This window comes from Antechinus flavipes, chromosome 4, assembly GCF_016432865.1.
Source record: "Antechinus flavipes isolate AdamAnt ecotype Samford, QLD, Australia chromosome 4, AdamAnt_v2, whole genome shotgun sequence".
Lineage (NCBI taxonomy): Eukaryota > Metazoa > Chordata > Mammalia > Dasyuromorphia > Dasyuridae > Antechinus > Antechinus flavipes.
The window spans coordinates 463,363,711-463,388,176 of NC_067401.1; the positions used below are offsets into that span (position 1 = coordinate 463,363,711).

The 24,466-nt window shown below is 45.9% G+C and overlaps 1 protein-coding gene and 1 long non-coding RNA gene across 2 annotated transcripts in view; one reads left to right on the top strand and one right to left on the bottom strand.

The window, feature by feature from the left end:
* Window positions 1–24,466, bottom strand: part of ALG6 (ALG6 alpha-1,3-glucosyltransferase) — a 44,512-nt gene that overhangs the window by 6,219 nt on the left and 13,827 nt on the right. Inside the window, exons 3-11 of the mRNA XM_051999522.1 lie at window positions 19,826–19,910; window positions 13,876–13,965; window positions 12,236–12,324; window positions 9,411–9,493; window positions 8,693–8,757; window positions 5,677–5,868; window positions 3,129–3,264; window positions 1,433–1,518; window positions 462–546 (exon numbers count right to left, since the gene is read on the bottom strand). Coding sequence (XP_051855482.1) covers window positions 462–546; window positions 1,433–1,518; window positions 3,129–3,264; window positions 5,677–5,868; window positions 8,693–8,757; window positions 9,411–9,493; window positions 12,236–12,324; window positions 13,876–13,965; window positions 19,826–19,910 — 911 coding nt within the window. The remainder of the gene's footprint in view (window positions 1–461; window positions 547–1,432; window positions 1,519–3,128; window positions 3,265–5,676; window positions 5,869–8,692; window positions 8,758–9,410; window positions 9,494–12,235; window positions 12,325–13,875; window positions 13,966–19,825; window positions 19,911–24,466) is intronic.
* Window positions 553–2,771, top strand: LOC127563214 (uncharacterized). Its single transcript, XR_007953922.1, has 2 exons — window positions 553–987; window positions 1,299–2,771. It is a non-coding gene; the product is annotated as an uncharacterized LOC127563214 (long non-coding RNA).

Below are 24,466 nucleotides of genomic sequence, written 5' to 3' on the forward strand. Positions count from 1 at the left end.
GATCCCGCCGTCTCCGCCCCTCCTGGGCTCCTGCTTTCTAACCCCCCTCGGCCAATACCTGCTGCCCAAAGCCGGGATTCTGCTCCCGCGGTCACTCTCCGTCCCTACGTCTAACGGCCCGGTGCTTATCGCGGGCGCTTGGCAAATCCTTTGAAGACTTCCCGCCGTTCCCGAAGCACAGCCCCCTCCGCAGCCCCGGACCCTCGCTAAGGGAGCCCCGGAGGCGGGGCGCAGGGAGGCTACAGCAGCCGGGCCGGGCGGGAGCCGGGACCCCGGAGCCGTCCTGCACCCGACAGCCGGGGCTAGGCTGCAGTTCCCACCCAGCCCCACTAGGCCGCGCTGTTTGCACAAAATACACTCCCTTCCAGGAGAAAGGCTGCTCCCGCCCGACCCCCCAGAGACCCCCACGCGCCTCCTCACAGGGGAACGAGGATGACCCTGGGCCCGGAGAATGGACTTACCAGGCTGTACCGGAAGCGCCTCAGGCTGGGCTGAAGGGTCAGTCTGACACACGCCGGAAGTAGGCTCAGGAGGGTCAGAGCAAAGCTGCGGGGGAAAGGCCCGGTTGGCCCAAGATGGCGGCCCACCCCTTCCCCCACCAGGCCTGGCTCCCGCCCCCGACCCTTCCTCTGCCCCCTCCCATCTTTACACTGCATTTACATACCCAGGTACCTGCAGGCCCAAGCTCCCTTCCCACAATCCATCCCTTAATTTTTATTATACACATACTCTTCAGCTCAGGAAGCACATTTAAGTTTTGGCAGATGAACAGATACATCACGGCTGTCCTGATACCAACAAAGGTGGCCCAGGCGGTTGGGGGCCAGGGGAACACCCGGGCCTAGAGGCAGGAAGGCCCTACTCCAAAGGGAGGCTCAGCCGGGAGACCCTGGGCCTGTCACCGGCCCTGCTTCCGGTTCCTTAACCGAAATGGAACCAGGAACAGCTCCCACCTCAAAGCCAGGCCAGGAATCCCCCCCACAGCAGGTACTGCATCAGTGCCAGCTACTGGCTATTATGGCAGCATCACTATTAGGACCGGCCCCCACCCCCACCCCATCTCCCGCCCTCCAAGAGGTCACAGGGGAGCCTAGACTAGAAGCAGGGAGAGAGGCCATAGTGAGGGGGAGGGGAAGTGCTCATCCCTGGGGGGGGCGTTAGTGTTGGGGTACCACCTTCTCCTGGGGCAGGCACCAGGTGAGACATTCACAGCCCAAGCACATCAGTGGGCAATTCAGGTCTGTGTTCTCTCTCTCACCCCTCCCTCCCTCCCTCCCTTCTTCCTTCCTTTTTTAAAGGCAAACAGTCCATTTCAGAAGCGCTCTCGTCCAAAGGGCTGACACAGCCAGAGCCGGGCGGGCCCTCGGTGAGCTGCAAAATCCCTCGTTCGGGACACCCGGGGACACTCAGCACTTACTGCAAGAACGCCTACCTGAGCATCAGCTGAGTGTGAGAGGAGAGAAGGCTCTTTATCTTCAGAAGGACATTGAGACTACACCAAAAGTTGGCCACTTTATCCTTAAAAGAGAATGGCTCGTTTTAGATTTTTGTTATGTGAACATATTGTTATTATTTTAGAAATAACTTCCAAAATTTAAGAAAAGCCCACCTTTCCATATATTCTACCCTGAGGTAAGGGAGAGCAGATAACGTCCAGGCTTTTGAGGTACGGTTTTTAATGAGAGTTTAGGAAAGAGGTGCCCAAAATAGCCAAGAGTTCCTTCCTTTGCCTCCCAAAGCTGTTGATGGCAGCAAAAATTTTTAAAATATAATCCTCTAAATCACAAAGGCTATTTTCCCCACATGCTATTATTACGTACCTGAATTGACTGAAAATAGCCTAACTTGCTGCTAGCAATGACAGAGTTAACCACTAATAAATCAAGAAGTTTAAGGACATTAGCAGTTGTGCTAGGATCACTTTCAAAATTAAATCTGTAACCCAGCTCTCATGCGCCTGAAACCCACCCTCTCCACAGCTGCTTCAGTCACAGCTGTGAAGGCCTAAGAGCGAGAAGGCAGTAAGCCGTCCTCCCACCATCCTGTGCGAGCAGCAAGGAGATGGTCCTGCTGCTGACCGGGATTAGAAGGGAACGGGGGAGCCTGGCAGCGCCGGCCAGCAAACACTTAAGATGCCAGCGAGAAATGTTCTAACCATCAGCATTTGTTGCCATTTCTGAAATGGAAGCTGAGTCAGACGACGTGCGAGAGCCACACAATCCTCCCCTGGCCGGGCTCTGCTGACAAGAGTTCTTCTGATTTATTTCAATGAAGGGCCAAGGAAATAAATTTCCTGCTCACATAAAACTTATCTGAGTCAATTATGGGTAAAAATAACATATAAACACATGTGTCCATAGGAACTCCCACCTTCTTGGGTTCCTCATAAACCCTGGGCAGATATATGTAAAAATTATTTTAAAATATGATAGAGATTTTTATTTTTCTAAAAAGTCAAACTAAGGAAGCTGGATCTTTAACTAGAATTCCTTTAAAACTTCTCTTTTCCGCAACAAAACGGGCCAGATTTTCAGGGTCAGCGCCCTGAAGGACGTGTCGTCTCTGGCTGGCTTCTGTCTAGTGCTCCTTGAGAGATCGAATCTCCACATGCTGGCTGGGGTTCAGTTTAGTTAAAAGCCTCTGGACTGGGGATAATCTAATGGCTGAGTTGAACACACCTATTTTTATAATACATCAAGAAGACTGATAAAATTGGGGTAGGATTCAAAATTTTCAGTTAAAAATGAGCGCCAATAAAACTGTCCTGATTGTTTCTGAGGTTTTCCAAGTGATTTCTTGGCCTGAAGGAAGAAACAGGAGGCTGGCTAACCTCTCTCCCAAGAGCTGCGGACTTTGGAGCTGCATCTTCTGACACGTCCATTTACTATGGGATGCAGCTCAGTGGGGACATGGAGGCCTGAGCTGTGCGTCTGACGACGGCATCACTATCAGCTCCTCATATACTGTCCTAGAAGTTGCCAGTGGAGCTCGGGGTTAAATCCCGGATTAGGGAACTGGCAAAGAGGGTGGGCGGGAGGGCTCAGCTCCAGTTACACCCACTGTAGGTCTTCTACATGAAACCCTAAAGATCACGGGGGAGGCTGCTCGAGGAAAGTCAGTAAACCTGCCTCAAAGAGTCCCCGGCCAACTGGGAAGAGTCTTCTTAGCACCTGCAGGGTCTGCTCCCCTTGTGTACAGAACGGCAGCCAGCAGAGAGCAAAGGTGGCAGCCACGGTAGCCATGAGCTTAACGAGCAGCAGCAACCTGGGGCAGAAAGACAAGCAGGGTGGGGGAGGTGGTTAATCCTAGAAACGACTCTCCCGCTTCCTTCCCTTCACATGGAAAGCCAAGAGACAAAATGTATGTGATATTACCAAACACGGAGGCTGGCCAGGAGAAGGAGGGAGAAGAGGAGGGTTCTGGGGGAGGTAACCCGCCTAAAACCCAAGCAAAAAAATTCCCATCTGATGAAAATGTAGACAAAGGGCATGTTCTCCCTGGCTACCATTTAACTGCAGCAGGAAGAAATAATAGCATAGCCAATTTAAAAACAATTTCTCAAATTTAAATTCAAATAAGAGGGCAGGGGGCAGTTAGGTGGTGCAGTGGATAGAGCACCAGCCCTTAAGTTAACCCTTAAGGACCTGAATTCAAATGCAGCTGTGTGACCCTGGGCAAGTCACCCTCAACTGCCTCAGCAAAAACAAAACAAATAACAGAGAATAGAGATTGGACCTTCACTTTAATTGGGGTAAGGATCTCTCCGAGGAGGTTAGCATCTCCCTGAACTCTTGGAGAGCTTGGCTAGAGCTCAGTATCCTGCAGCCAGTGGGGGTCAAAGAAGGGAACTGAACTTGAATCTTCCTGGCTTTGTGACGGGCTCTCAATCCACTAAATTCTGTTCACTGTCTCAAACTCAAACAATGTTATCAATAAAACAATGCAGCGAAATTCAGTGCGCACTCAGAGGGGGAGAAAACAGTCCAGCTCCAACTGTAAAACTGAGTGACACAGAAGAAAAGTAGGGGACAGAACGGTGAGTGCAAGGCTCCAGAATTCCCCCAAGACGATGCCTGCAGAGGCCGGGAACGAGCACTTAAGACTCAGATGGCCGTACAGCGTCGCACAGAATGTCCCAACATTTCAAATGTACTTTGAGTACAGGGGCAAGGAGGGCGTTTATGAAGGAAAAATGGCAGCACGGGGCAAACCTCACTTAAAGGAAACATCTCACAAAGGGGGAGCAGAGCTCCATAATGCAGAGGAGAGGAAAGAAAAACATCAAACGACTAGACTAAGGACAACCCAGGCAGATAGAGGATACAACTACTACTTCCCTATTGTGGATCACAAAACTAGCGACTTAGAGGGGCTGCAGATGAGCAAATCTTTGGGTTTGGGACAATATTCTCTCAACAGGGAGAGGAAATAATAGGGAAAACAATTGTTCTGAGCTTCATTCTAAAAAAGGAAAAACTGAGCAGAGAAAATGAAACCACCAGATCATGTGACTCCATCAGCAGGATAAGAATACTGGGTGTGGTCCCTGAGGAGATGGACCTTCTTCTCCTCTGGGGTCTGCAGGCTGCTGCCCTTCCCTGAGATAACCTGATTAATCACTTGCACTGGATGGACCTCCCTGCTGCTCAGAAGTTCTCTTCTGTTCCCCTGCCTCGCGCTCCAAGCCCCACTCCTAACCCCAACCACATGTGCAGGAGATGCTCTAGCCTCTAATGTACTAAGATTAAGGCCATTTGATGGGGTTCCTACAACTGCCCCCCAATATGCAATCTAATCTCTCCTTCTGCACCTCTAATCTTATCCCCTTTGTTACCAAATGAGACTGTAGTTGGCACATAGTAGGCCCATAACAAATGCTTGTTTCCCTTCCTGCGGCCCCCATTTCCATGCCTTGGTTTCACTCATCATTCTGATTCCTCTTTTCACTGTCTGAATCTCAGTTCAAAGACCTAGCCCCTCCTCCTAGAAAACCATTTTTCTGTCTCCTCGAAAGTGCCCCTTATGGCAGTCTCGGGATTTAACCCTTTAAAAGCCAGAATGATTCAGACACTAGCAAGAACTAGTCCCAAGTCAACTGACTGAACCAAGTCTGCCAACTGGATAATGAACCTGGAGGCCGAGGACAAAACGTCAAGGCCGCTGTTCCACGCTGGGGCAGACAATACGGCAAAATGCTCTAAGGCTTGGTGACCAGAGGCGAGAAAGGAAGAAGAGGGTAAGGAGGAACACAGCTGGGGGACTCGAAGAAAGCCAAGGAAGGCTGCAGGAGGCAGTGAGGGACAGCCATGCATCAGGGAGAGGGTTCTGAGCCCTCTGTCCTGGATCCTGCGATGGGAGACAGAGGAGCCACTGGAATTAACTGAGTGGAGGATGATGGGGTTGACCCAATCAGATTTCCCTCTTGCTTTAGGAAGATCAAAACAGATTTCCTGCATTCTGGGAAGAACTCTGGGAACACCAAACTAGGACAATGCAAACTGGACACATCCATGGGGAGGTCTGTGACAAGGAAATCAGAAGGGCAGCCAGAAGGCCGTGGAGACCCCAGGCACGACTGACCGTAGGACCATGGGAAGCAAAGGATGCTCAGCTTGGGGGGCACCAAATGTGTCCCTGGAGCCATTTTCTGGATTTCAGCACTTCCAATATACTCACCCCTTTCCTTTCAGGCCTTTCTTCAAGCATTTGCCCAGCAAAAAGCAAAAGAACGGCAAGGAATGGTAAAGTTCCATCTGTTTGTAATTTATGGCCAGGCAGAACGCCAATGACCCTGGGACATCCCAGTCGTGAGACACGCCAAGAACGGCCCACAAAGCTAAGCCGAGGCTTACACAGTTATATATGTTTCTATATCAAGGAAAATATCCACCAGAGGCAGAAAGCTTACCCAGGACTGCACAATTTCTCAGGTGGAATAAAGTACTCTAAAAAACTTCGAATATTCTTTAAAAGATAGAAACAAATAGAAATGAATCACTGAAGCAGTACTGGTGATAAAAAGGTAAGGAGCACGACCTGCAAAACCCACATGATCTGTTCGGGATTAAAAGCTCTACAACTGGTACAACTTAAATTTTAATTTGTCCTCAAATAATGGAGCAAGAAGGCAACCGAGTCAATGAATGTTCAGTGCATTCAAAGCTTGAAAACAAAAAGCATATCCAGCAGGCACACGTTCAGGTACAAAGAATCCCTGATTTCTCATACATGTGTATTCAATCAGCAGTAATAAACCTGCTGTATTAAAACACTACCAATTGTCATAACCAAAATGCACCCTATTTTCATGGCACTTTTTCTTCCACCAACTTGTTTTTATCTGTAAAATGAGGAAAGGACTAGCAGGACTGTGAGGGTCAATTGTGGAACATCTCCCAGTTCCCTCCCCAGCTGCCTTGCTGCCCACACTCGAGACTAAGCCCCAAAGCTTGGCCCTTTTCCTCACTGGCACTCCCACCCACTCTCTAGTCTCTGCTCACCTTCTTGCCAGCCTCACCAATCCCCTCCCCGCTCCAAGCTAACCATTCTAGATCCTCTGGCTCTGGAATCAAATGCACTCAGCCATTTTTCTGTTCTCAGACCTGCCCTTTACCCCTGACTCAAAACACCACCCCAGTGCTTCCTCCCACGTATGGGCCATGTCCCCAGTTAGATGAGAAGCTCCTGGAAGACAAGGAATGCCTCTGTTTGTCTCAGTAACACTCACTCCTTGGCCCAGTGCTTCAGTGCTAAACAGACGCAAGAGCAGAACCCGTTACCGCTTGTTCAAAGCGAAATTATTGATAAAGAAATCATTGCCACGGGCACTAGGAGCCTAGGCACTAGATGACGCATTCTGTAGTAGGTATTTAGGGTTGCCATTTGCCCTGGCAGCTTTTTGACCCGGGGGAGCGGGGACCCAGAAGGCTGAGAGCAGGACGGCACCGAAGACAAGAGGTCGAGAAGAGGAACGGGGGAAGGAAGAAACGAAGGAAGGGAGGGAAGAAAGAAGGAAGGCAAGAATGAAGACAAGAAGGGATGAAGGAACAGGCATTTATTAAGTGCCCACTATGTGCCAGGCACGATGCTGAGGCTTTCACAAACATTCCCTTGTCAACACTTGGATCAAATGAGGGGCTGCTTTTAGAGAAGAAAGATTGAAGTGGTGTCTGGGAATACCACATGGACTTAGGGTCAAAGTGCCCGGTGGCAGGGGGCACCCCCTTAACTCAGAGGGGATCTGGGGGCTACCAACAGCGGAGGCCGGGAGGCTGACCGGCTTCCCCACACTCTCCAAAGTTCTCACATCCTCCTTGGTTTGCTAGTTTGTTAACCATGGAATGGAGGCTCTACACGGACAGAAAGGACGAGCTGGAGTGAAGACAAAAGAAAATCCGCCAAGAGAGGAAGAGGCCGGGCCTGCTCTGCCTTTGGATGATGACTGACCAGCAGAGTGCAGACATGGGGGGCAGCCCCCAGTTGCTACAAGTACCAAACCCTCTTCATTTCAGCACCCGCATCCTTCCCCACATTCTGGATCCTGACTCTCCTCACTTCCCATAGCCAACGGCTCCCAGACCTGAGCCTCTCTTTCGCTGCCCCGGCTCCTGGATCACGGCCTCCCTTACATAATGCACTTCTCCCCTTTCCTTCTCTGCTGCTAGACCCTTCCATGGCTCCCCATCCCCTCCCTTCATGCAGCAGCATTGAAGGTCTTCCACAAGCCCCCCCTCCCCACAGTCCCCTCCACCTACTCTATTCCAGCTCGGCTCCTTTCTGGAGGTGGAGGAGGAGGCCTGCAACACCCTGTGCCTCTTCCCTTTCTCATCTCCCTCTTCGATACCAAGGCCACTCGCCGCCAGTGGGGCCGGCCTTCTTCCTCTGTCTCTGGGGGCAGGTCAGCTCCTGCCCATCCCCGAGCTCCGGAGTCAGTGAACGCCCCCATCCCCACGCTGCCCGCTGTCCTCCAGGGCAGCGCCCCGACAAAAGCTGCCCCAGGAGCCGCCCAGGGTTTACTCTCTGTGCTAAGAGCCTGACCGAGGCCGCCGGGCGGAGGGGAGGCAGACACCCCGGGAGAGCCAGAATCAAGTCTCCTCTGCACGTCCTTTGACAGACACGCACATTCATTTCATTACAACTAAAACAAATTGGCTTCCAAAGGAAAAGCTGTTAATGAAGCAATCAAGTTGCTGTGCGTTATGGCTTCTTCTCTGGTATAGACAGGGACACCAGAAGCCAGGCTCACGCCTCAGAAGTGACTTCCTGCAGTTTTCAGTTTGAGTGTCGGCTTTCTGAGGCTCCTCCAGGGAGGAAAGGAGACCGTGACATGCCGGCCGTCTCCCGCAGCTCCCCGAGCCCACGCAGGGCACGGCGCAGGAGCCGGGGTGCGGTTCTCCAGCACCTGGACGCACATCCACGTACCCGGCAACCGCGCCTTTCCTCAGCTTCCCACAGGGAGCCGAAGACTTGCCATCACCTTCCTGCCAGGCCAGCCAGGTGTGAAAACACACAATTCATCTGAACTCAGAATGGCAAGACTTCTGGGAAATCCTTTTTTTGGTGAATATGACAAGTGCCTCGAAGCAAGTACTCTCTTAAAACAGAAATTCAACCTCATCCAAACAGCCCCAGGAGCTCCCTAAGCCTGGAGTTCAGAACACACAAAGGCTTCGTTCTAAGTTGGAAAGGATACTGAAAATGTCCGTAGTCGATCAGAAGCAGGCCCGGATACAGCAGTATGCAAAAGGCGCTCGCAATCTAAAGAGAAACAATGCACAGGGAAAAGTGACTGCACCCAATGAAGCAGAATGGCCCCTAAACTGTGGGACTGGGCCTTCAGGGGCTGTTTTCCCCCCAGCTACCAAAAGTTCCTTTTCTGCCTAAACATCTCACTCCCTGACTTAAAAGGGCTGCCAAGTATCGCACCAGGGCAGAGCTCTGGAAGAGCAGCCACCAGCAAAAAGGCTGAGAATGGGGGAGACTCTCGGGGTCACCTCTCAGACCTGGCTGGCTATCCTAGAGAAGAAAGTCTCTTAAAGAGGAAGAGGGACACAGGAACTTATCTCCTTGGCAGCTCCTTTCCAAAACTCTGCACTTGGACTTCCTCCCAGAGGCCATCCTCAGGTGCAGTCTACTCCCCTAGCAATAAATACAAGAGGAACACAAATCCTCCAGAATTCATCTTGTTATTGTTATCAAAGGGCATTAAAACAACTGCCGTAAAGCAAGTTTTTCTAACTGAAAATCTTTAATAGAAGATAGACTGTCCTCCAACAATTATACCTAACTCCCAAGTAGCATGACTTTGCGGAACTAATAAAATCTGTTCTTCAGCTTCATTCATCTTGAAGTTAACAAGAAAAGCATTTCCATGAGAAGAGAAACGTGAAATAAATTCTTTGGATACTTGCCTTCTTTTTGGTTGAAGTTTCTTTTAAATAACAACAGTATAAAATGACTGCAGGTATGTAAATCATCAAATCGGCAATCAACACTGAAAGACAAAAGATACCGCCCGTGAACATCCTTTTGGGGTGAACAACGCGCCAGCTTCCCCCCCCCCCCCATTCTTCCAGGTGCTTTCCCCTTGGGAGATGTAACAACAGCTTCTTGCCCACTGCTAAGAGGCACCTCCCATCGTCCTGGATGGTCAGACAGATACACAGAATGAGCCAGAGGGATCCAAGGACTTCCTCCCACGTCCTCCTTCAAAAGCAGCACGGAGAGAACAGAGGGCAAAAATCACCCCAGGCCTTTCAGTTTAGCTGCTGCTTCTGGCTTGTAAACAGCCTAACCTTATTCTTCAGATGAAACCACAGCTATCTACGATCCTATGAAAAGATGCTCCAAATAACTACTGATTAGAGAAATGCCAACTAAAACATTTTTGAGGGACTACCTCTCCCCTCTCAGATGGACTAAGATGACGGAAGGGGAAAATGACAGTTATTGGAGATGTGAAAAAACTGGGGCACTAATGCATTTGGCCCAAGCATTCAGGAGAACAATTTGGAACTCTGTCCATAGGGCCCAAAATTGTACACACCCTCTGGCTTAGCAGTATCACTACTGGGTCTGTATCACAAAGAAATCAAAGAAAAGGGGAAAAAAAGGATTTTTGTACAAAATGTAGATAGCAGCTCTTTTAGTGCTGATGGAGAACTGGAAGTTGAAGGGATGCCCAGAAATTGGGGAATGGCTGAACAAGTTGGGTTTATGATCGTGATATGCTATTGGGCTCTAAGACATGACAAGCGGGATGTTCTCAGAAACACCTAGGAAGACTTATATAAACTGATGTGAAGTGAATTGAGCCAAACCAGGAGGACACTGTATACACATTAAGAGCAACATTAGAATGAACAACTGTGAATGACTCAGCTACTCTGATTAAGACAATTCCAAAGGACCCAGGATAGACTGAACATATTTTTTTACTAAATTGTCTTGCTTTTTGTTTGTTTGTTTGTTTGGCAACAAGGCTTATATGAGAATGTTTAGTAAGATTTCACACATACTATTAGTATGCTGCTTGCCTTCTCGATGAGTGAGAAAGAGTCTAAAGGGAGGAAGAATTGGGAATTCACGATTTTTAAAAATGCATGTTAAATAAATTACAATTATTTTTTAAATTAACTAACTTGAAAAAAAATAAAGAACACAGAGTCCTACTTTGTAGAATAAAAATCATTTGTAATTAAAATAAGAACCATTATCCAAGCAGACTAGAGAACTGTTTACATAACCATCATTCATTCAGAAATGCTGACCTATCTATACAGAAACTCTGATCTCTTGAAAAGAGATTCTTTCTCTTTTCTATTTAATCTAATCAGATTTAAGATCAATTCAGGATGGATTTAAGGGCAAGTAAATGTGGTACCATCATACTGGCATATAATTCAGTGGCACTATCTCCCACTGTATTTAACTTACAAGAATGAGAATTATGTAAATTACGTAGGCAGGATGGGGCCCAAACTGGGAGGTGTGACCAGAATTCAGCCTTCCACAGTGCTCAGTGCCCTACATACCATGAGCTTTTTGATAAGCTGGGTGGGCCCCTTGAAAATATCCACCTAGAATCATCTAGTCATTCTCCTTGAGCAGGAAGAACTACTGGGAGCCATGGACTGAGCTGGCCCTCCTGGTCAGCCAGAACGTCCCTGCTGGGCTCTCTGATCTCGCAGTAAAGCAGGAAGAAGGAAGTGTTTTGCAGCCTTGGAAGTACCTGACTGCCGTCCCTTTGAGAGTATAGACCGCCTTAATCCTCAGTTTTCCTGCCATTCCTGTCCTGATCTGTTTTTTCTTCTTCTATTCGAGTAGAAGTCCTGGCTCCTGACTTTCTCCTGGTCAAAGCTTAGCTGGATAGAGTTAAAAGTAAAATTTACATCAAATGCTTCCATAATGACCACATGAGATTCATTTGCTCTCTGATCCAGATACCTGCTTTTAGGACAGATTCTTAACCTAAGATCCATAAATTCCTTTTTAAAAAAAATTAGCAACAATTTAAACATAATCAGTTCCCTTTATGGCCCTATATATTACTCTTATTTAATACACTGAAAAACTTTATTTAGAGAAGGGCTGGAAGGGCTGCCTAAGGTTCAGCCAGCCTGCCAAAGGAGTCCAGGACACAAGAAAGGTCAAGAATTTCTGTCTTAAAGAAACACTAACTCCTTTTCTTCAGGTGTAGGTACAGCTCATATACTGTACTATATTGTACCTTGTAGGCAAATGAAGAAATATCCAAAGGTAATTTTGACTACAGATAATTTTCTCCTTCCACTAACTTTAAAATTTAGCCCCTATAAAAGATGTGACTTTATCACTTAAAAAACAAACAAACAACTAAAATGAGAAAGTAATTTACCTTTGTTAATGCTTCCAAAATGAGAAAAATAAAATGTCTTGAGTTTTACTGGCAACAAGGTAATACAAGGAGTATAGTGCTAGGGGTTAAAACAAGAAGTTAAAAAGACCTGAGTTCAAATCTAACCCCAGACACTTACTAGTTGTGTGACTGAGCAAGTTACTTCACCTATTTGCCTCAGTTTCCTCAACTTTAAAATGGTAACCTAGTTACTATTAGCTAGCCCTAAGGACTGTTGTGAGGATTAAGGGAGATAATATCTGTGAGTGCTTGTACAGTGCCTGGCGCACAGTTGGCACTACACAAATGCTTCTTCCCTTCTCCTTCTCTCCTTAAATTCAAACCACAGTGCTCTCCTACCTGTTGAACGCATGAATAACTTATGCTGATCGCTCTCGTAGCCCCGGGATGTGTGTAGGGCAATCCAGTCTGGATTGATAAACTCTGCCCTGTAAAAGAAAACACAGAGGTGCTTGAGCCCAGATGTCCCCTGACCTCTTCGCCACCATCACTGTCCACAATAAGAGCATCTGAGTTTATGCTGAGAATAAGCCAGTTTTGTTCTGAAGCAACATGGTCACAAGAGACCTTTGGCTTGACTTAAGATCTGGGAGACCATCTGTGTTGTGAAGTAGGGGTCTAGGGTCGCTACAGGGCCTGAGAAACCCTTACTGACGCTGTCCCCAAAGGCACTTGCTGAGCCCCATGAAGGGCAGGGCAGGAGGGGGTTCCCCAAAGAGCATACGGCCCCCCTGAGAAGCACTGCAGACCAAGGGCTAGGTTTGGATTGAGGAGCCCTCTGCGCCATAGACATTTCTTGGCTAGAAATTGTGAAAGGGGAGTAGTGGGAGACGAGTGTGGAGAGAGGCCCAAAGGCCAGACTCGAGGATTCAACATGTGCCTTCTTTGCTAGGAGGCCTGTGGTTGTTTGTGCCCACTCTGGCAGCACGGGACAGTGAAAGAGGACCTGGAGTAGTCTGGGGGCTGAGAGAGAGAAAAGATGTAAGCTAGGTTACAAACATTGGAATTAATTCCACACTATCATCCTTTTACATAGCACAGGAAAGATAAATTTTTTTTTAAATTTCTAAAATAATCACTAATTTTTTTCAAAAATGTGAAACTGTCAAAGCTGCAAGACTGACGTGTGCACACGCATGGGCCTGAGGTGAATGCTGTGCATACGTCTCCCAAAATACCGAACACGTTCTAAAACAAAGCTACCACAACCCCCAAATCTGAAGTCATTGATGAACTCCATTTCAAATGTAAATGGGGGAAGCCATTACAATCCCGTTTCTAAGTGAAAGGTAGATGCTATAGTAAGTAATTCTCACTCAGACTATTTTATGAATATACATTCTTCAGATCCTCTGAAATCCACAAAGCAAACTTTCCTACCCAACAAATGATCTACTACTCATATTAGTATCCAAAAAACATGAGTTAAAACAGACATTTTTGCTTTGTAGGAAAAGCTGGATAATTAGCTTACATTTATTCAAAGCCAACAGTTCTCCCAACAGTTCAGTCTAATTAAATTGGTATAATCCTCTATGAAATACAAAAGCAAAAAACCTTTGACCTTCTAATACACATGGAGTAATGGGAAGCCCAACTATAGGAAAGCTTCTCTCCCTAAGTCAGGTACCCCAATCTTTTTTCTCTCTACAACAAAATGGTGCTAGAGAAAAAAGACTTCTTAGCATCACTGTAAGAAGTGTAAGGCAGCAAGGAGGTACCATTGTGCACAAATAACAGGCCTGGAGCCAGGAAGCCATGATATCAAGCCTGACCTCAGTCACTTACCAGCTGTGTGACTGTGGGCAAATCACTTAACTGCTGTCTTCCTTGGTTTCCTCAATCTACAAAATGGGGATAACAGCACCTGCATCCCTGGGTTGTTGTGAAGACCAAATGAAAAAATATCTGAAAAGTGCTTGGCAAATCTCTGCAAATGCAAGGTACTGTTATGAAGACATTCAAGATGAATAACTTACACGTAGGCACATAAAAGACTGTGGTAGGCTGTAAGAGGTGGATAGTCTAGACCCCAGTACTGTAAATTGTTATCACTGCTATTGAAGTACCTGAAAAACAAAAAAAATGTTCTATTAGCCCGAGTTCACAAAAAGAAATTCAACATCTCATCTCATTTTATTTCATTTCAAATAAAGCAAACTGCTAAATTATGCTATGTAACACAAATGAGTTTGTCACTAAGCATTTTAGTCTATCCTACCTCTTTTTTCCCCAAAGCTGTGTAAAATTAATCTTAAATACGTGCTAGCAATAGGTACTCAAGGAAGAATGTATAACAATACATAATACAGATATTATAATTCATATCATATGCATAATATATAATATAATAAAACCTATTGTTAGTAGATTAAGAAAGGAGAATTATTTCCCCAAACTATGTATAACAAAAAAGACTGGGAAAAGAATATCCTAATTAATCAATCAATAAATATTTATTAAGCACTTATTTATGTCAAGAACTGTAACAAGTGCTGGTTTTTCAGTCATATCCAATTTTTTGTGACCCCATTTTGGGTTTTCTTGGCAGATACTGGAGTAGTTTGCCATTTCCTCTTCTGGATCATCTGACAGCCAAGAAAACTGAGGCAAACAGAATTAAGTGATTCGTCCAAAGTAACCCAACTAGGAAGTGTCTGCGGCTGGATTTGAAGTCAGGTCTTCATAACTCTAGGCCTGTGGTCTATCTATTACGCCACTGCCTCACTGCCCTGTGCTAAATGCTAGAGATAGTCCTCTACACACAGTCTCAAGGGGGAGAGAAAAAATTAAACAAGCTCCAGAGAGGATCACTGGAAGAAAGACACTGGAATTAAGAAGGGTTGGGACAGGCTTTTTATGAAAATGGGATTAAAAGGCAGGGAGATCCCTACTTGGGACAGAGGAGAGAGATCAACCCAGGAATCAGAGGGAAGAGACTTGGGAGCCAGAAAAAACTCTCAGAACTGACATGTGGGGGATTCTGTTGGTAGAAAGGCCAAGAGGTCAGTGTCCCTGAGTCAAAGAGTATATGGTGAGCAGTGGGGTGTTGTAATGGGCTGAGGCTTGAATGCCTGACTCCAGCTGATTTTAAATACGCGGTCATCACAGGATGTGAGAAGCCTGGGACAAGAGGAGGAGCCAGATGATACAGACAGGACTTTGAATGCCAAACTAAGGATTTTGCTTTTGCTCCTTGAGGCAATAGGAAGCCACTGGGGTTTATTTAGTAGAGGGTCACATTATCAGATCTGAGCTTTAGGAAAAGCACTTTAGTGACTGAATAGAGGATGAACTGGAAGGGAGGTAGAAAGTCCCTCTCACCCTCCAAAAGCTAATGCCATGATCATCATGAGGTGAGGTGTATGTAAACCCGGGTGAGGAGGTGTGTCAGAGAGAAGGGGACATAGTGGAGAGATGTTAGGTGAAACTGATCTGAAATGCTAGGAGCGGAAACTGATCAGAGATGCTGCAGAAGAGAAACTGACCAGCGATGCTGCGGAGGGGAAACTGACCAGCGATGCTGCGGAGGGGAAACTGACCAGAGATGCTGCGGAGGGGAAACTGACCAGCGATGCTGCGGAGGGGAAACTGACCAGAGATGCTGCGGAGAGGAAACTGACCAGTGATGCTGTGGAGGGGAAACTGACCAGCGATGCTGCGGAGGGGAAACTGACCAGCGATGCTGCGGAGGGGAAACTGACCAGCGATGCTGCGAAGGGAAAACTGACCAGCGATACTGCAAGGGGAAACTGACCAGCAATGCTGCAGAGGGGAAACTGACCAGAGATGCTGCGAAGGGGAAACTGACCAGCGATGCTGCGAAGGGGAAACTGACCAGCAATGCTGCAGAAGGGAAACTGACCAGCGATGCTGCGGAGGGGAAACTGACCAGCGATGCTGCGGAGGGGAAACTGACCAGCGATGCTGCGGAGGGGAAACTGACCAGCGATGCTGCGAAGGGAAAACTGACCAGCGATGCTGCGGAGGGGAAACTGACCAGCGATGCTGCAAGGGGAAACTACCAAAGATGCTGCAGAAGGGAAACTGACCAGCGATGCTGCGGAGGAGAAACTGACCAGAGATGCTGCGGAGGGGAAACTGACCAGCGATGCTGCGGAGGGGAAACTGACCAGCGATACTGCGAAGGGGAAACTGACCAGCGATGCTGCGGAGGGGAAATTGACCAGCGATGCTGCGGAGGGGAAACTGACCAGCGATGCTGCGAAGGGGAAACTGACCAGCGATGCTGTGGAGGAGAAACTGACCAGCGATGCTGCGGAGGAGAAACTGACCAGCGATGCTGCGGAGGGGAAACTGACCAGCGATGCTGCAAGGGGAAACTACCAGAGATGCTGCAGAAGGGAAACTGACCAGCGATGCTGCGGAGGAGAAACTGACCAGCGATGCTGCGGAGGGGAAACTGACCAGCGATGCTGCGGAGGGGAAACTGACCAGCGATGCTGCGGAGGGGAAACTGACCAGCGATGCTGCGGAGGGGAAACTGACCAGCGATGCTGCGGAGGGGAAACTGACCAGCGATGCTGCGGAAGGGAAACTGACCAGCGATGCTGCGGAGGGGAAACTGACCAGCGATGCTGCGGAGGGGAAACTGACCAGCGATGCTGCGGAGGGGAAACTGACCAGCGATGCTGCAAGGGGAAACTACCAGAGATGCTGCAGAAGGGAAACTGACCAGCGATGCTGCGGAGGAGAAACTGACCAGCGATGCTGCGGAGGAGAAACTGACCAGCGATGCTGCGGAGGAGAAACTGACCAGCGATGCTGCGGAGGGGAAACTGACCAGCGATGCTGCAGAGGGGAAACTGACCAGAGATGCTGCGGAGGGGAAACTGACCAGAGATGCTAGAGGTGAAACTGATAGACTTTGGCATACTGGATATGAGGAGTGAGAGACAGTGAGAAGTCCCAGATTGAGAACCTGAGGCACAGAATGGTGTGCCCTCTGCAATAATTACCCACTGGGTAGCTAAAGCTTAGTGAACTAAAAAGAGCTTTCTCTTTTTTTAACCTACCAATGTATAATAGCTATTAAGTAAACTTTATTTTTTTTTTTTTTACTATTTTAAATTAATTATTAGCAAAACTTGATATGTACAAATGTAAGATGAGACATGTTCACAGCATCAACACTCTCCTCATAAAACACAATACCAAAAACAAAGGGAAAAGGAATTCAGGATAATTTTGAGCATCTAAAATAAAACCTTCTCTGCTAGAAAAAGGAGGACTCTATTTCAGGAAAATAAGTAACAAAAATAAGACATAAGACCCTTTAAATAAGACTCTGGAACAAACTGACTAGTCTTTCCTAATTGCCAGGAGGCATGTTCTTGGCTTTTCCAGGCTATCCACTCAAATGCAGAAAATTCTTGACATTTATTACAATAAATGATATTTCTTGAATTCCTCATAAGCTGCCTGAAGTATCTTATGAACAACTGATAATAAATCTTATTTCTTTAAGCTGCATCTCAATTCCTGAACTCACCATTCAAAACTGTTCATGCTAATGCTATTTATTCTTTTAAATGCAATATTCTGAATATTCTGCAAGTCCCTCGTAAGATTTCCTTTTACTTCACTGTACCATTCTAGTTGCTATGTATCAAGTGGTCAAAATGGCCACAGTTTAAACAGCAGCAGAGACTTATAACTCAGGCAAACCTTCTTTGGGCCCATGACCTTGAAACAACATGGGATGGTGAGATGGAGAACGGACGGATGAAAAGCAAAGGATTTCCTATGTGCCAAGCACTGTGCTAAGCTTCAGGTAGACAAAAAGAAGCCTGGCCTCAAGCAACTCACTGTCTACCAGGGGAGACCATTTGCCTAGGAGGGTTCAGCTGCCAGATGGACAGGAAGAATTACTGCACAGGAAAGGCAATGCAGATGCAGCGTCTACAATGTTATTTCCACTGAGAAAACGCCATTTATCTGCAATGCTGAAGTACTTCATGGAGTCAAAGACTTGGTGGGGAGGGGATTTCTTTTCCAGAATGTTAGTTGCTATGGCTATTGGGAAGGGGGGTAGGTGGTACAAAGATTATGGCAACTTTTGAGGCATTAGGGCTCTTTCTGTAGCATGGCAGTGGCCTGAGAGGGTACCCTTATATTCCTGTAGGTCTTGGGGATCCCTGCCCACACCTAGCAGCTGGTTGTGGTGAGTATGTCATTCCCCTTTCTCCCTGATGATAATGGTAGGGGCTGCCAACAGGGCTTGTGGTCTGGAGTGCTACCTTATCAGGGGTCGCTGGGTGCTGTGACTTAGAACTGTCTCGTTCTGGGTCAGAGGTGGACGGTAGTGAGCCCTGCTTAACATGTCGCCTTCCATGAACCGAGTGCTGTGCTGCCAGTCTGCCCCCTCCGTGATACCCAGCAAGCAACTGGTATGAGGACTTACAGCCCAGGAGTAGAGCTGGGAAGGCCAGGTGCACAGCAGGGCCGATGCTCTAAGGGACCATTTGGGGTTCTCGGCTTACGTGTAGGTTGGTGGCAATGAGGCTGAGGGCAGAGTCTGGAGCCCAGAACAATGGGGAGAAGCTGTAAGGAGGCCGGGTGATGTCAAGACAAAGTCTTAGCCAAGAGGCAGCAGTGGAGGGGCGGCTCTGAGAGCTTATGAGTCTCCCTCACTGGAACTAAGGCTTTACTGGCCCCATGGTCTCACGTGAGAGCAGCTCCACAAGGATCTCACCGGATGAGCAGGCGTGAATGGGCTGCCCTGGTGGGCCTTGGTGAGATGCCCCCCTGCCTGCAGTGGCGCTGCCTTCTCTCCAGGGCGGCCGTGAGGATGAAGCACTGGCCCGCTCTCCGAGACTAGAGGAAGGCCAGCTGCTTGTCCTGTCACACTTAGGGTTAGTCAGCAACGGCCCTTGGGTTCCAACCCAAACTTGCAGTTTGCACCTATTACAAGAGAAAATGCTGGTCCGCACAAATACCCACCAATGTGGGTCAGGGCTGGTCAGGGAATATTCATTCTGCTCACCTGGCAGAGGAAAGCCACTGAGAAAAAAATGCCTGAATGATGGAGGCTGCAGAAAGAACTGGAAAGATCCTTAAAATGTAAAAGCCAGAGCCTGTCAGCCTTAGAAATGACTCATCCATTCACTTGCCCTGACTTTCTCTCACCAACTAAACAAGACCAAGTGATCCAGGCTGATGTTTCCTTTAGAAACACGCAGTAGATAAACCCATTCCCAAGCACCTACTAAAGGCCTACTACCTGCCAAGTTGGTGCTAGACATGAGAGCTAAAAAGAGAAATGGAAAGAGTTGCCATTCCACCCCATCCTATGCTCCCAAACCCCATGTTTCAGCCCAGGGTCCCCGCTGCCATCTATCCCTTCTGCTTTACTCGGTGGCTGAACCAAGCTGGGGCAGTCCCACAGCTGAGCCGAATGGGTCCCTCTCCCACCCACACGGCTCTCACTGTGGCGCAGCAGGCCTTCCTCCTCCCTGACTCGCTCTGACTCGTTCCCCACGGCAGCAACTCCAAACCTCACCTCTCGAGTCTCCCCAGCTGCTCAGCCTGAGGACTCTATGGCAGCATCAACCCTGATGCCCCAGCCCCTCCAGGGCCTGATGAGGAGGTGGCCCTCATCCTTTCTGAGCCAATCCCTCTTCATGTCCCCCACACATGGTCCCCTAGCAGATGGTCCTGTCAATCACCCCACTTCTTAGGTGGTAGTTCTTTCTCTGCTGCAGTCAGATATGCTGTGTCTTCCTCATCTTTGGGATGCAGTCTACTCATTCACCCAGAAGAAGATCCCCATGACAAAGAACAGTACAGAAAACAATTTTTTTCAAAAATGAAGAGATTTTTCACTTATCTGATTATTCTTCCTCACTTTGAAAATGCTTACAATGCTTACAAACTACAAACAATAGGATTAAATTAAATTATCCATACCATTGCTTGACTGGTAAATTAAAAGTAATTTCTTGCCAGTGTCTCTGGGCTTCATAATCTCCAAACATGGGAGGTTTTCCAGCACCTGGAGAGGAAATGGAGAAAAAAAAAAGGGAAATGGCATTTGAACACATCTGCAATTAAGTTTTGTTTGCATAATCTTTTCTTTAATCAGGTATCTTGAAGGGTTACTTTTTATTACTACTCTCCCAAACTGACAAAAGCACACCAGAATTGGGCACTGGAATTCAAGTCTCAAATACTTGATTAGATCTATGAGTGTCAATGTGGGTGTTCCCATTAAGGATTCTGTGGGGCTCATTCATTGATTGACCTTTCACCCAACATGCATTTGGACCCTTCTTTAATTTTTCTTGAAGGAAGAAAGGAAGGGACAAGCATATACTAAACTCCTATAATGTGCACTTTGCAAATATTATACCATTTGATCCTCACAACAACCCTGTGGGGTAACTATTATTACCCCTATTTTACAGCTGAAGGAACTGAGGCAGAATGTTATACAACTTGTATCCTAAATTTGAACTTGGGTTTTCCTGACTCTACACCCAGCACTCTATCCACTTCACCACCAGTGATAGGCTATACAAGCTGCCATCTTGTTAGACCTCAATAGTCCCAAATAATCCTTACATCCACTTTTTTACTCATACATTTCTTTGATAGCATCTTTTATCAAGAGTTTATAAACCAGAAAGCAAACTTTGAAAATGGGGAACTGCCTACATATTCTTTAGGGCCCTCTACCATCCCTTACTCCTAAGATATACTTTTATTCATTAAAAAAACTAACATGTAATTCTTCTCATTTGTCTCCTCCTCCTCCTAAAATTTGAGACTTCCAAGATTTCTGAGTTGGAAAGGTCCTTGGAGGCGTCTAACCCACCAACCTGCTCTGACAGTTATGGCTTAGAAGCCTTTAGTTGTGAGGGCTCAGCCCCCTAGGGAGGTATGGTTTGGGGAGAACTCAATCCTGAATTTGTCTCATTGTCACTACCCTAACTACTACTATAATTCTTCCCTCTGGAACAAACAGAACAAATCTGAAGTGGAGAGTGTTCATCTCTGTGACACAGATTATTATGACTTCATTTCTACAAAATTAAATGAAAAGCATTGATGCATTGTTGCTTTTTCTGGGTCTCAATAAAACAATCTCCACCATCCTCATCAATTTCTTCTGACTTAGAAGGAACAGACAGGACCTTCTCACACCAGCGACAATGACCACGCTGACCCACCTTCTGATTTCTTTACTTTGATACCAGTAGGAAATGCTGTGTCCAAACATGAGCTTTTGCCACTAAAGCCAGTTAACGCCGAATAATGGCTGCAAAACTCTAGGCACGTGTGGGGCTTTGGATTCTTTGAATATCTAGATGATCCATAGACCACTTGAGTGTTATCATTCAGGGGCACCACATAAATCAATCAATCCACATTCATGAAGCACCTACTATGTGCCTCCAATTCTTTTCTCATTCTCTTAACTCTTAGAGTCTGACTTCCGACCTCATCATTCCATTGAAGCTACCAATGATCTCAGTTCTCACCAACCTCTCTCTCTGTAGCCTTTTACATTGTTGTACACTCTTGCTTCTTTGGGTTTTCAGGATACACTGCCTCCTGGCTCTCCCCCAACTTATCCAACCACCCTCCCTCTGTAGTATCTTCATCAAGGTCTCTCCTAGGCCATCTTCTCTTCTCCCTCTACATAATTTCACTTGGGTGATTTCCTCATTTCCCATCAATTCAATTATCACGTCTATGCAAATGATTCTCAAATCTACAAATCCAGCCTGAAGTTCTCTGCTGACTTCCAACTGCCTTTCAGATATTTTGAAATGGACACCCAGTAGAGACCTTAAGGTCAAAATGTCCAAAATTGAAATCATTCTCTTTCCCCTAAACCTTCCAGACTTCCTTACTTAGAAGTGAGTGCCTTCCCAGTACCCCTGGCTCACAATCATGGTGTTGTCTTTTGCTCCTTACTATATCTCATCTTCCATATCTAATTTGTTGCCAAATCTTGTTAAATTTGCCTTTATAACATCACTAATCTTTGTTCCCTTCTCTCCTGCTGCAGCTGCCATACTGGTGCACACCTACATTACTGTATGTTAGTCTTTCCCCTGGCCAAGTCCTCTTCCATTCAACGGTCAAAGTGGGTTTTTTCCCCTTCCTCCTTCCCCTAATAAATTCCAGTGTTCCCAATCACTTCCAAGACAAATATAAAATTTTCTCTTTCATTCAAAATCCTTCATAACCCAGAACTCCTCAGCCCTTCACTTCCACCTTTCCAATCTTCAGACATCTTTCTCTCTAATACACACACATACTCTTTGAGCCAATGACTCTAGCTCTTTGGCTGTTCCACAAACAAGACTGAGGGAAATGTTTAATACATAACCTAATGTTGAGCTTTTGACCAATTTTTTTCCCCTTTCTTATTTGGAGATTAGGTTAAAACTTAGCTCTTTGGAGGGCAAGGAGAATGAGATGAAATCTCGTTATTGTTGTTACCACATCCAACTAGAGAAATTTATGAAGAATTTAATCTAAAGTAAATGCTAGCCCACAGTGTTCCACTTAGTCAAGCCAGATTGCCCTAGTCTGGGAGAATATGGACTTGTATGTTAATACCAGATTTTAAAATATGTTAAGGCACAAGATCTATATACATCATAATTAGGAAAGAATAGAACACAGCCCAACCACCCCAGGCTACAGCCTCAAAAAACAACTGCAAGATCTTGTGGGCAACTGAATCCATGGTGGCAGCTTTTGGAATTCTCAAGCCACAGAGAGTAAATAGATTAAATAACTGTTCAGAAGAAATTACAGGGGACCTTTTGCTGGCACTGGAGGCAGGACTGTTACATTACCCAGATGTGGTTCTGGTTACAGTCCCTCAGAAAGAAGGGGCACTAGCACACTAATGCAGGCAACAGCTGGGAACCAAGAACCCTAGTCATAGTTCTAGGTTGAAAAAGAATGCTTATGGTCACTCACAGATTATAGCACAAGCAAAGGGGTGAGGCACCACAACTCCTCTAGGATCAGACTTCCTTGAAAGTACTGAAAACTCACAGATCCCCACAACTTGCTCTGAAAACAGCATCATTAAAAACCTGAAGCTTGGGACTGTATCCCCTCCATCCTGGGAGCAAAGTCCAACTTTAACATGGGATTAAAAATCAAGGAAAAAAATGAGCAAACAAAAAGAACTTGACCATATAATGATACTATGGTGACAGAAAAATAAAAAAAAGACAACAAAATCAAAACAACTACATCCAAAGCCTCAAAATAATAATAATAATAATAATAATAAAATAAAGTGAATTGGTCAAAGGCCCAAAAATAATTCCTCAAAGAGCTCAAAAATAATTTTAAAAATTAAGTAAGCCAGATTGGAAAAAAAAATTAAAGAAATGAGAGTGACTCAAGAAAACCATGGGAAAAAAAAAGTCAACAGCCTGGTAAAAGAGGCACAGGAAAAAAAATTTTAAATGAAGAAAAGAAGTCCTTAAAAAACAGAATAGGTCAAATGGTACGAGGTACAAAAATCCCCTTAAGAGAAGAACATCCTAAAAAAGCAGAATTAACCACACTGAAGATGTACAAAAATATACTGAAGAGAACTCCTTACAAAATAGAATTGGCCAAAAGGGAAAGGAGATATAAAACTCAATGAAGAAAATAATTCCTTAAAAATTAAAGTTGGGCAAGTAGAAACTGACAACTCCATGAGATAGCAAAAATTAATTTTAAAAAAATCACAAGACTGAAAACAAGACTAGAAAATGTGAAATATTTCACTGGGGGAAAAAAAAAAAAAAAACTAGATAGTAGACCTAGAAAGCAGAACGAGGAGAAATATTTTTTAAATTATTGATGATTACTTAAAAGCCTTTCAAGAACTTATCTTTCAGGAAAACTGACCTGATGTCCTATAACCAGGAGGTAAAATAGAAATTTAAAAAATCTACTTATCACCTCCTGAGATTCCAAGATGAAAACTCCCGGAATATTATAGCCAAATTCCACAGCCCTTAGGCAACAACAAGAAGAAGAAAATATTGTAAGCAGCCAGAAAGAAACAATTCAAATATCATGGAGTCACAAACAGGATAACACAAGATTTAGCAGCTTCTACATTAAAGGATGAGAGGGCTTAGAATATGATATTTTGGAGGGCAAAGGAGCTAAGCTAACAACCAAGAACCACCTATCAGCAAAAATTGAGTACAATCCTTCAGAGGAAAAAAATGGATATTTAATGATATAGAAGACTTTCTAGTAGTCTTGATGAAAAGATCAAAGGAATAAAAAAATCTGATTTTCAAATTCAAGACTCAAGAGAATTATAAAAAGGGAAACAGGCAAGAGAAAGCATTAGGGAGTCAATAAAGTTAATGTATATATTCCTACCTGGAAAGATGACACTTGTAACTCCTAAGACCTTTATCATTAATTATTAGGACAGTAAGAAGGAGTATACATAGACAGAGGTCACAAGTATAAATTGGCTATGATCTAAGAGTATCTAAAAACAAAGTCATGGAATGAGAAAGAGGAATGCACTGGAAGAAGATGATAGGGAAAGGTAGAATGAGA